A 12054-nucleotide genomic window follows, 5' to 3' on the forward strand; every position below is an offset into this window, starting at 1 on the left:
GGTCCTTCTTAACTGGAGATGCCGGGGATTGAACCTGGGACCTTCTGCATGCCAAGCGGATGCTCTACCGCTGAGCCATAGCCCCGCCTGAACACAAGTGCAACAGAAGCAAGGGGAACACGTAACCAAGAAAAATGAGAATGCAGAAAAGCCACAGCTCAGTTCATCATGTTTGCAAGCACATAATAAGGTGAAACTATTTCAGTGTGCAAGAACATAAATATAAACCTACAAGAAATTTAAAGCTATCTCTTTTGGGGAATGCAGGGATGGGACTATGACAAAAGGATCAAGTAATTTCTGATGGGAAAAGAATAAGAAAAATAACAGCATTGTGACAGTTTATTTTATTCCAGTACAAGCTTTTGTAAGCCACAGCTCACTTCTTCAGATACAACGGGAAGGGGAAAAAATCATTTTCCTAATTTTTACAGAAAATTACAAAAAGGGAAGGGGAAAGAGGAGGGAACTGAATAGAGAGAGGGCTATTACAATAAATCAGGTGGGAATCTTTATGGGGACTTTAACTGCTTGGATGATAGGTGAGATAAACATTTTTCCTGCAAAGTTTTGATAGTCCTTTGTTCTTTACTTTATTCTAGCAGCTGGGGTGGAATTCTAGCAGGAGCTCCTTTGCATATTAGGCGACACACTCCTGATGTAGCCAATGCTCTAAGAGCTTACAAAAAAGAGCATTAGAACAAAGCAGTAGACAAGTGCACCTTTATGTTTTATTCAAAATGTAAGCTTTCATATGGTCTTAAGCAGACTTCATCAGACAAACGGGAATGGAAGCAGCAATTAAGAATTGCTGCTTCCATTCCCACTTGTCTGATGAAGTCAGCTTAAGAGCATACGAAAGCTTACATTCTGAATAAAACTTAGTTGGTCTTAAAGGTGTACTTGTCTACTGCTTTGTTCTATTGCTTCAGACAAACACGGCTGCCTACTGGGATCTATCAAAAAAGAGCCTTGTAAGCTCTTGGAGGATTGGCTACATCAGGGGTGTGTGGCTTAATATGCAAAGGAGCTCCAACTAGAATTCCACCCCTGTCTAGAAATGTTTTATTCTTCATGGAAATTACTGTGAAGTTTGTGGATGGAGTCCAAATACCTTAAACACAGGACCTTAAATGTGACCTGTGTGAATTTAGTGGGACTTTTCGCTTGTTTTGGAGGCAGACAGTGATCCAATGCGATAACTGATTTGTTTCTTATAAACTTTCTGTTAACTGGTTCTGTATGTTTATTTTTTTTATATTAGCACTTTCTTGCATAAATAAAAGAGCTGAAACTTTAGTTCAACAAAGCAAATTTGGTAAAAACATTTCTGTTTGGTCCGGTGAGCGCTGAGCATCAGAGCTCCAATAAATTGCACTGTCAGAATCAGCTACCTCTCGGAGGGAGTCTGACTTATCAGACCTGACAGTAAAAAGACTTACTGCTCTGTGTTCAGTCGAAGAGGCACTTAAGTTTCCATATGGTTTCACTCAGGGTAATCGCTTAATTCCGAACAGACTCAACAATTTGTTCCAAACGCTTCACCATGAAATAAAATACTGTTCTTTGCCATTAGACATATATATTTAATCCAAAAGAGCAATCTGACACATCTGACCTGTGCTATCAAATGGTTCAAGTACAAATCCTTGTTCTTCGCTGGACAATAATACGGTTTCATTAATTTGGCAGCTTTTTGCTTCCTGGTTAGATCTGTGGCAGTCTGTAAAAAACCCATCCATAACCAGTCAGAATGTCTGCTGCAATATACTACACAAAATATATGTGTTAAAACACGTTCATAGAATCATGGAATCGGAAGGGACCTCCAGGGTCATCTAGTCCAACCCCCAGCACAAGGCAGGAAACTCACAAACACCTCCCCCTAAAGTCACAGGATCTTCATCGCTGTCAGATGGCCATCTAGCCTCTGTTGAAAAACCTCCAAGGAAGGAGAGCCCACCACCTCCCAAGGAGGAAGCCTGTTCCAATGAGGAATCGCTCTAAGGGTCAGGAAGTTCTTCATAATGTTGAGCTGGAAACTCTTTTGATTTAATTTCAACACGTTGGTTCTGGTCCGACCTTCTGGGGCCACAGAAAACAATTCCACACCATCCTCTATAGGACAGCCCTTTGTAGGGTTGCCAATCCCCAGGATGACCCTCCCCCCGCTACAGAGTCGTCAGAAAGTGGGGGGAGGGGAGGGAAATGTCTGCTAGGAACTCTATTATTCCCTATGGAGATTTATCCCCATAGAAAATCATGGAGAATTGATCTGCGGGTATCTGGGGCTCTGGGGGGGCTGTTTTTTGGGGTAGAGACACCACATTTTCTGTATAGCATCTAGTGCCTCTCCCCAAAATATCCCCCAAGTTTCAAAAAGATTGGACCAGGGGGTCCAATTCTATGATCCCCCAAAGAAGGTGCCCCTATCCTTCATTGTTTCCTATGGAAGGAAGGCATCGAAAAGGTGTGCCGTCCCTTTAAATGTGATGGCCAGACCTCCCTTGGAGTTCATTTATGCTTGTCACACCCTTGCTCCTGGCTCTGCCCTCAATGTCTCCTGGCTCCACCCTCAAAGTCCCCAGATATTTCTTGAATTGGATTTGGCAACCCTAACCCTTCAAGTACTTGAAGATGGTGATCACATATAATAAGAGTGCTATAGTTAAATCCATTGTGATATAAAGTGCTGGACTAGGACTGGGGAGAGCAGGTTAAAATGCTCATAAAATTAACTTGGACCAGTTACTGCTACTACTACTAATTTTTAATTTATATCCCGCCCTCCCCCGCCGAAGCAGCCTAACATATCTCACAAGGTTGTGGTGAGAGTGAAATCTGTACGGGGTGGGTAGAGAGAAACCACGTACACTGTTCTAAGCTCCTGAAGGAAGAGCAGGATAAACTTTTCTGGATAAAAGAAAATAAATCTGACATGAAATAAAAATGCTAAATAGTGAATCTTTTGGGAAAATACTGACTTTTAAGAAGATTGTACACTAGGGTTGCCAGGTTGGAAAATACCTGGAGACTTTTTTGGGGGGGGGTACAAGACAGGGTGGGGTTTAGGGCGGGGAGGGGCCTCAGCATTATACAGTGCCATAGAGTCCACCCTTCAAAACAGCCATTTTCTCCAGGGAAGCTGATCTCTGCCAGCTGGAGTTCAGTTATAAAAGAGAGAGATCTCCAGGCCCCATCTGGAGGCTGGCAGGACCCTATTGTAAACTGTCAACATAGGGTTGCCAATCCCCAGGTGGGGGCAGAGGATCCCTTGGTTTGGAGGCCCTCCCCCCACTTCAGGGTCCTCAGAAAGCAGGGGGGGGGGGAAATGTCTGCTGGGAACTCCATTATGCCCTATGGAGACCGATTCCCATAGGGAATAATGGAAAATTGATTGGTGGGTATCTGGTCTGGGGGGGGGGCTGTTTTCTGAGGTAGAGGCAACAAATTTGCAGCATAGCATCTGATGCCTCTTCTCAAAAGACCCTCCAAGTTTGGACCAGGGGGAACCAATTCTAGGAGCCCCAAAAGACGGTGCCCCCAATCCTTAATTATTTCCAAGGAGGAAAGGCGTTTAAAAGGTGTGTGGTCCCTTTAAATGTGATGTCCAGAACTCCCCTTGGAGTTCAATGATGGTTGCTACAACCTTGCTCCTAGCTCCACCCCCAAAGTCTCCTGGCTCCACCCCCAAAGTCCTCAGATAGTTCTTGAATTGGACTTGGCAACCCTAAGTCAACAGCATCTTGTTAAATCCTAGTTTGTACTTCACTTTTTAAAAATTGTTATTGAACATTAATTGAAAGTCAAATCACCAAACTGCATCTCAGGTTAAAAAAAAAGAGAGATTGATTAAGAATGCAATGACTATTAAATATGCAGAGAAAGGTAAAACTGTATTCAGGAAGGAAACAGAATTCAAAAGATGAAGAGGCCAGAAGGACATTTTCATACATAAGGCGTGTACAGTGCAGCCTAAACCACAAATATGAAACCTACATTGGGTTTTGAAACAGGACTTAAACAAACAAACAAAAACCTGGCTAGAATGTACATTCAGTTTGTTTTTCTGCTACCAGTGACACAAATGGCTCAAGAGAAGATCCAAAACAGTTTCATTTGTGTGCAGCCAATCGTTCTAGTGTAAGCCCTATATGGCCGAGCACCTCTACCTTAGGGACCATCTCTCCCCACATGTTCCCTGGAGGGTACTCAGATCTGGATCGCAGAACTTACTGTCAATCCTGGACCAAGGGAGGCAAGACTGAAGGCTACCAGAGAAAGAGCCTTCTCAATTGCGGCCCCCCACTGGTGGAACAAACTTCCAGAAGAAGTAAGGGCCTTGCAGAATCTTGTTCAGTTCCGCAAGGCCTGGTAAAACAGCCCTATTTCGCCTTTAGCTGAATTATAGTATAGAGTAGATGCCAACATCGTTGAACTTAATGAAATCAACACTAGCACCAAAATTGTTTTAAATCGTTTTAAACTATTTTAATATTATTTAATTGGTATTAATTAATTGTTAAAATTTTAATTGTTTATTTACTGTTTTATTGTTTTAGTTTGACTGTTGTTAGCCGCCCTGAGTAGGGTTGCCAAGTCCAATTCAAGAAATATCTGGGGACTTTGGGGGTGGAGCCAGGAGACTTTGGGGGGTGGAGCCAGGAGACATTAGGGGTGGAGCCAAGATCAAGGCTGTGACAAGCATCATTGAAATCCAAAGGGAGTTCTGGCCATCACATTTAAAGGGACCGCACACCTTTTCAATTCCTCCCTTCCATAGGAAATAATGAAGGATAGGGGCACCTTCTTTTGGGGCTCATAGAATTGGACCCCCCCAGTCCAATCTTTTTGAAACTTGGGGGTATTTTGGGGAGTGGCACTGGATGCTATGCCAAAACTTTAGTGCCTCTACCTCAAAAAAACAGCCCCTTCAGGGCCCCAGATACCCGTGGATCAATTCTCCATGATTTTCTATGGGAATAAATCTCCATAGGGAATAACAGAGTTCCCAGCAGACATTCCCCTCCCCCTGCTTTCTGAGGGCCCTGAAGCGGGGGGAGGGTCTCCAAACCGGGGGATCCCCTGCCCCCACCTGGGGATTGGCAACCCTAGCCCTGAGCCTGCTTTGGCGGGGAGGGTGGGATATAAATCTGAGAAATAAATAAACAGAATTCAGAAGATGCAAAACAAACTCACCTACAAGATCTTCAGCAGGAAGCTCCTGGGTAAAAGAACTTCTTCCTCTGTGTCTATAATGAAGATATTCTTCTCAGCTCCAAGCACATCATCTTTAAAAAAAAAATGTATCAGTTGCATCACAGTCATGGCCCTTTGTAATCCCCCTTTTTGGGGTACATTAAAACGTAGCACAATCCAGGTGTATCCTAGTTTAGTGGTCTCTAACCACCGTCCATGGGCCGGTTCCAGTCTGTGCCTGCTAGCAACTGGGCCGCAGAACAAAGCAGAAGCGCCACACCACCCCCGCCCACCTGGGACCTAGGTGAATGAAAGAGGCAGCACAGCCTCAGGAGGGAGTTTTAAATAGTAGGGGGAGACAGACTGGCCTTCTGTCTCCTGGCCAACTAGCAAGAAGGTGGCAGAAACAGCCCCAGTCTCCCTCCCATTTTAAGACCCCCATGGGGGGCAGCAACAGGGCAGGGGCACGGGGGGCAGCCTGGGGGGCAGCAAAAAGCCCTGGGACCTAGGTGAATGAAAGAGGCAGCACAGCCTCAGGAGGGAGTTTTTAAATAGTAGGGGGAGACAGACTGGCCTTCTGTCTCCTGGCCAACTAGCAAGAAGGGTGGCAGAAACAGCCCCAGTCTCCCTCCCATTTAAGACCCCCATGGGGGCAGCAACAGGGCAGGGGCACGGGGGGCAGCCTGGGGCAGCAAAAAGCCCAGTGCCACCCCCCCTCCCGGTTCGTGGAAAAATTGTTATTATGCATATGAGTCAATATTGTGATTAATGGTGTTCCTGCCTGGCTCATTGGAGCCTGGAAGACTGAGCTTGGGGACATGGGAACAATGGGCAGTAGGATCCATATCCATACTGCCTTGCTCCGATTACGGACCCCCTGCTGGTTTGAATGACCCAATAGCGTGCTTGCGCGGGAACCCAGTGTTGTATACAGTGGGCCCAGTTCTCCACTCCAGTCTTGTAGCGCAGCCCCCTACCAGGCTGCACTCAATAAAGAGCTTGCTATCGATACCGCCTTGTCTCCTCCATGCATAGAACCCACTATATTATAACTGTCTTCCATGAAACCGGTCTCTGGTGCCAAAAGGGTTGGGAGGCACTGTTGCTGAAGCAGTGCATGCTTCAAGCAAAATGATCGAACCTTGCCACAGCACTGCAGCCTCAAGTTATAACTAAAACGTATCAGAGGTCACCAATGCAGTTCCCATGGGCACCGTGACACCTGTCATTACGCTTCCTGGAGTCAGGCATGTGCTTTCGGAAAGTGGGCGGGGGCCAGTTGGCCTTTTCTCCGGCAAGGCTTCTGATAGGTTATGCAGGTTTTTAAAACATTGCTTTGGCAGCACAGCACAACAATCTTGAGAGCCAGTTTGGCGTAGTGGTGAAGTGCGCGGACTCTTATCTGGGAGAACTGGGTTTGATTTCCCCACTCCTCCACGTGCAGCTGCTGGAATGGCCTTGGGTCAGCCAATAGCTCTTGCAGAGATGTCCTTGAAAGGGCAGCTTTTGTCAGAGCTCTCTCAGCTCCTCCCACCTCACAGGGTGTCTGTTGTGGGGGAGGAAGGGAAAGGAGATCGTGAACCACTCTGAGACTCTGAGATTCAGAGTGTAGGGTGAGGTATAAATCCAATATTTGTAAAGCTAGTTTAGCGTAGTGGTTAAATGTGCAGATTCTTATCTGGGAGAACCGGGTTTGATTCCCCACCCCTCCACTTGCAGCTGCTGGAATGGCCTTGGGTCAGCCATGGCTCTTGTAGGAGTTGTCCTTGAAAGGGCAGCTCCTGTAAAAGCTCTCTCAGCCCCACCTACCTCACAGGGTGTCTGTTGTGGAGGGGGGGATGTAAAGGAGATTGTGACCACTCTGAGATTCAGAATATAGGGCAGGATATAAATCCAATATCATCTTCTTCAATATCATCATCATCTTCACTGGCTGGCTGAAGGCAAGCTGCAGCAGCCATTTTGTGACTGGCTCCACCTCCTTCAGCAGCCATTTTGTGGCACCCATTTTGTGGCTCTGCACACTACAGTAACAATATTCCAAAGGTGCCCACAGGCCCTGATCTAATAAGTCACTAGCATATTTAAAAAAATTATGTATGCTACACATTCGGCAAGATCCTGTGCCTTAAGTATTTCAACCTGAAAAGCAGTTATCAGGCCTCCCTGGGATTTCAAAGGATGTTGTGGCTTTCAGTTGGCAAGAAAATGAACCACAACAGGAAAGCAAGAGTAAGTTACAGGAATAGCATCACAGCCTCCAGGTATGCCGATGGCATTAATACAAAAATAAGCATATCTTTAAAATGAAAAGCAATCAAATAAATCATTTTGACTGTGGTTAGGAGGCTAGACACATGCCTTTTTAAAAGCACACCTCATGCCATGCTCAGACAAAGCCATTATGATGAATTATTTAGAAGGTTTGGAACACCTCCTGCACCACCAATCCAAAAAGTCTTTTATGAGGACAATAAACATTTTTGTTTGTTTGTCGCAATTTGAAAGTTTATTCGACATTTTGCAACGATATAATCTTTTTATACTCTATTTTCAAAAATGCAACTTACAATTGGAAAAAAGGGAGATACAAACTTACATTATATGTACAATCTACTATTACTCTAACAAAACTAAAAAAAACCACAGTTCGTTAACACCAAATCTCAATCCTAAACCCAGCACTTATTAAAATCGATATCAACATTCAAAAATACAACATCTGATGGTATAAGCGATTCTTTGGAAGAACCTCTTTACAGGTGAGACAGTCAACAATGGAATACCAAATAGCTATTAACTTCAACTCTGAGACCTCTGACCTTGATAGAAGTATTAGAAGTAATTTTATATTATATATATATTCATATAAAAAGAAGTAATTTTATATACATTATTATATATTTATATATTATGAAACTTTCCCATAATCCATTTTGCCATGAGGTGATGCTCAGAATTGATTTATCTATCCTCCGTGCTGCTATGGTAGTATGTGCAGCTGATAAAAGCATTATTATTATTAGTTTATTTATATTCCACCCATTCCCCCATGGGGGCTCAGGGCAGAGTACATCAATATAGATAATAGTAAAATCACAATAAATTACAAAAAAAACCATTAAAAAATCAGTTACAATAGCAAGTTAGTAGTACAGTGGGATGGTCCAACGGAATGATATAGTAGGATGGCACAGTAGTGTGGTAGCACAGGGGAGGCCAACTGATCTAACAAGTAGATGATCTAACACGTATATGGACAGTTTCAGTTTTCTGACCAGGATCTGACCAGTTACTAAGAAGAAATATTTCAGGGAGAAAAGGCAATTCCACCAATGATAATTGATTGATTTCTTGTGAAATAAATTTATTTTGATTTTTTTTTTCAATTGAAGTACCACATTGCCTCAGCCAATTTTATGACTTCCGTAAATATGGATTTTTTTTGAGGGGGGGGCGGGCAGTTTTTTTAAAAAGCAGAGATGGTTTAAAAACAACAACAACAACAGGGATGCAAGGTATTTCCCAAAACCAGAGCGAGCAGCCCTATTGTTGAACAAGATCAACACTTACCAATCATGTCACCTGCAAATCCTTCATCTCCAAATCCATCACGCATTAAAGAATATGCACTTTCATCGAATATGGTTTTGTCTCCAGTGAGATTCAAAAAACTGTGATCGGCGAAGAGACTGCTGAAACTAGCTTGTAAACTGTCGCTAGGAAAGCTACGGTGCCTGGGTATTTCACTGTCCTCACCTGTGAAGATACAATTGAAGGGTTATTAATAACCCCTTGTTAGTTTATACCAGGGGTGGCCAAACAGTGGCTTGCGAACAACATGTGGCTCTTTCACACATATTGTGTGACTCTCAAAGCCCCCAGTGCCCCATTGGCCGGCTTGCAGAAGGCATTTCTTTCCTCCAAGCCATGCCAGATGGCAGCTTGGAGAATGCATTTAAAGTTAAAGTTGCTTTCTTTCCACCTCTCCTTCCTTCCTTCCTTCCTTCCTTCCTTCCTTCCTTCCTTCCTTCCTTCCTTCCTTCCTTCCTTCCTTCCTTCCTTCCTCTGTTCATGTCTTGCAGCTCTCAAACATCTGACATTTATTCTATGTGGCTCTTACGATAAGCAAGTTTGGCCACCCCTGGTTTATACATATGCAATGTATAGCAATGAGAGATGTTTCTTGTAGTGTAGTGGATGGAGCAGTGGGCATGGACCCTGGGTGCTCTCACTTGTTTGTTGAAGAAGAAGACATTGGATTTATATTCCGCCCTCCACCCTGAATCTCAGAGTCTCAGAGCGGCTCACAATCTCCTTTATCTTCCTCCCCCACAACAGACACCCTGTGAGGTGGGTGGGGCTGGAGAGGACTCTCACAGCAGCTGCCCTTTCAAGGACAACCTCTGCCAGAGCTATGACTAGCAGCTGCAAGTGGAGGAGTGGGGAATCAAACCCGGTTCTCCCAGATAAGAGAGCTCTGGCTGACCCAAGGCCATTCCAGCAGCTGCAAGTGGAGGAGTGGGGAATCAAACCCGGTTCTTCCAGATAAGAGAGCTCTGGCTGACCCAAGGCCATGCTAGCAGCCGCAAGTGGAGGAGTGGGGAATCGAACCCGGTTCTCCCAGATAAGAGAGCTATGGCTGACCCAAGGCCATTCCAGCAGCTGCAAGTGGAGGAGTGGGGAATCAAACCCGGTTCTCCCAGATAAGAGAGCTCTGGCTGACCCAAAACCATTCCAGCAGCTGCAAGTAGAGGAGTGGAATCAAACCCGGTTCTCCCAGATAAGAGTCCGTGCACTTAACCACTATACCAAACTGGCTCTTGACCTTGGGCCTGTCACAAACTCTCACTTTGGCCTACCCCACAGGGCTGTTGATATGATAAAATAGGAGAGGATGTTCTAAGCTACTTTGATTCCCAACTGGGGAGAAATGCAGGATATAAAGAAATACAAATGCAAGCATCTCTGAATTTTGATGAAAGTCATTGCTTAGGTTGCTTCATGGTTCCTCTGAACAGAAAATACGTAATACAGGGCAAAGCGCCACACCATGTGGAAGCTTTCATATGTGATGATGATCACACATGAAGGGTTATTTACACATGTAGGGTTTAGGGTTGCCAAGTCCAATTCAAGAAATATCTGGGGACTTTGGGGGTGGAGCCAGGAGACTTTGGGGGTGGAGCCAGGACTCATTAGGGGTGGAGCCAAGATCAAGGCTGTGACAAGCATAATTGAACTCCAAAGGGAGTTCTGGCCATCACATTTAAAGGGATGGCACACCTTTTCAATTCCTTCCTTCCATAGGCAATAATGAAGGATAGGGGCACCTTCTTTTGGGGCTCCTAGAATTGGACCCCCTGGTCCAATCGTTTTGAAACTTGGGGGGTATTTTGGGGAGAGGCACTAGATGGTATAATGAAATTTGGTGCCTCTACCCCAAAAAACAGCCCCCGCCTAGAGCCCCAGATACCTGCAGATCAATTCTCCATGATTTTCTATGGGAATAAATCTCCACAGGGAATAAGAGTTCCCAGCAGACATTTCCCTCCCGCTGCCCGCTTTCTGATGACCCTGAAGCGTGGGGAGGGTCTCCAAACCGGGGGATCCCCTCCCCCCACCTGGGGATTGGCAACCCTAGTAGGGTTGTAGGAGAAGTATAATGTATAAATCAGGGTTCCCAAGACATGTGCCCTTGGGTGCCATGGCCCTCGCCAGTACTTCCCCTCGTGCCCAATGAACTTTTCAGAAAGTGAGTGGGACCATTCTAAGGCAGGGCTTGTTACTGATTGCCTTCAATCTAATGAAAGTGTTTCCCATAGCAACCACAGCCACTGGAAGGTCAAGGACTGGTAAATAACTGGGCTTATGGTTGTCTCCCTTCCAGGTTCCTTTCATTTGATCCCCCCTTCTCTTTCTCCTTTCTTCCCCCACCAGGCTTTCTTGGATTCTTTTTATTCCCTTTCTGCATTTCTTTCTGCAAAGCAAGGAAAGAGGTGTTGTATTGGGCTCTCCCTCCTGCAGGAGCCACTCTGGGTTTGGCTCTGCCTCCTGTGGCACACATTTCGGGCTCATGCTCACCACCCCCTCTTGAAAACGCAAAGGTGCCCACAAGCCTCAAAAAGGTTGGGGACTCCTCGGACAAAAGAACTCAGATTTGAACATTCAGTCATGTCCTTTCGATATTAGGGATGTCAAACATGCGGTCCGGGGGGCAAATCTGGCCCCCAGAGGTCTCCTATCAGGCCCCTGAGCAACTGGCTGTCATCTCCTTCCTTCTCCCTATATCTTGCTTCCTTCTGCATAACAGCTTGCTTTGCAAGGCTTGCTCGATCACACAGCGGAGCTACTGAGCCAAATCTTCCTTCCTTCTATTGGCTGAGACTCCTCCCCCTCCTGGTCCCCTGGGGAAGGAAGGAAAGAGCCAGGGCTTCCTTTGCCCCATTCCCTGGGTCCCATGGGAGAAATACAAAGAAAGCACCATTAAGACCAACGAGTGTCAACATTTTAAGCATGTTTTAAGTTTCTTTTTTAAAAATCTAATTGTGTTTGTGTCCTTTATAAAGTGTATATCTCTGCTACACATGGCCCGGCCCGACATGGCTCAGCCCAACATGGCATGGCCCGGCCCAACAAGGTCTCATTTATGTCAGATCCGACCCTCAGAACAAATGAGTTCGACACCCCTGCTTTAGATAAACTCAGGCAAAGGAAGGGGAGGTTTGGCAAGGCAATCAGAAGACAACAGTATAAAAGGAAGGGGAAGTTTGGCAAGGCAATCAGAAGACAACAGTATAAAAGGAAGGGGAAGTTTGGCAAGGCAATCAGAAGACAACAGTATAAAAGGAAGGG

General features: G+C 45.3%; 1 protein-coding gene across 1 annotated transcript in view; it reads right to left on the reverse strand.

Moving 5' to 3' along the window:
- Positions 1 to 12054, reverse strand: part of RAD21L1 (RAD21 cohesin complex component like 1) — a 49088-nt gene that overhangs the window by 17441 nt on the left and 19593 nt on the right. The window contains exons 5-7 of the mRNA XM_060233461.1: positions 8773 to 8958; positions 5204 to 5291; positions 4237 to 4244 (exon numbers count right to left, since the gene is read on the reverse strand). Of these exons, the coding sequence (XP_060089444.1) occupies positions 4237 to 4244; positions 5204 to 5291; positions 8773 to 8958 (282 nt within the window). The remainder of the gene's footprint in view (positions 1 to 4236; positions 4245 to 5203; positions 5292 to 8772; positions 8959 to 12054) is intronic.

This window comes from Heteronotia binoei, chromosome 2, assembly GCF_032191835.1.
Source record: "Heteronotia binoei isolate CCM8104 ecotype False Entrance Well chromosome 2, APGP_CSIRO_Hbin_v1, whole genome shotgun sequence".
Taxonomy (NCBI): domain Eukaryota; kingdom Metazoa; phylum Chordata; class Lepidosauria; order Squamata; family Gekkonidae; genus Heteronotia; species Heteronotia binoei.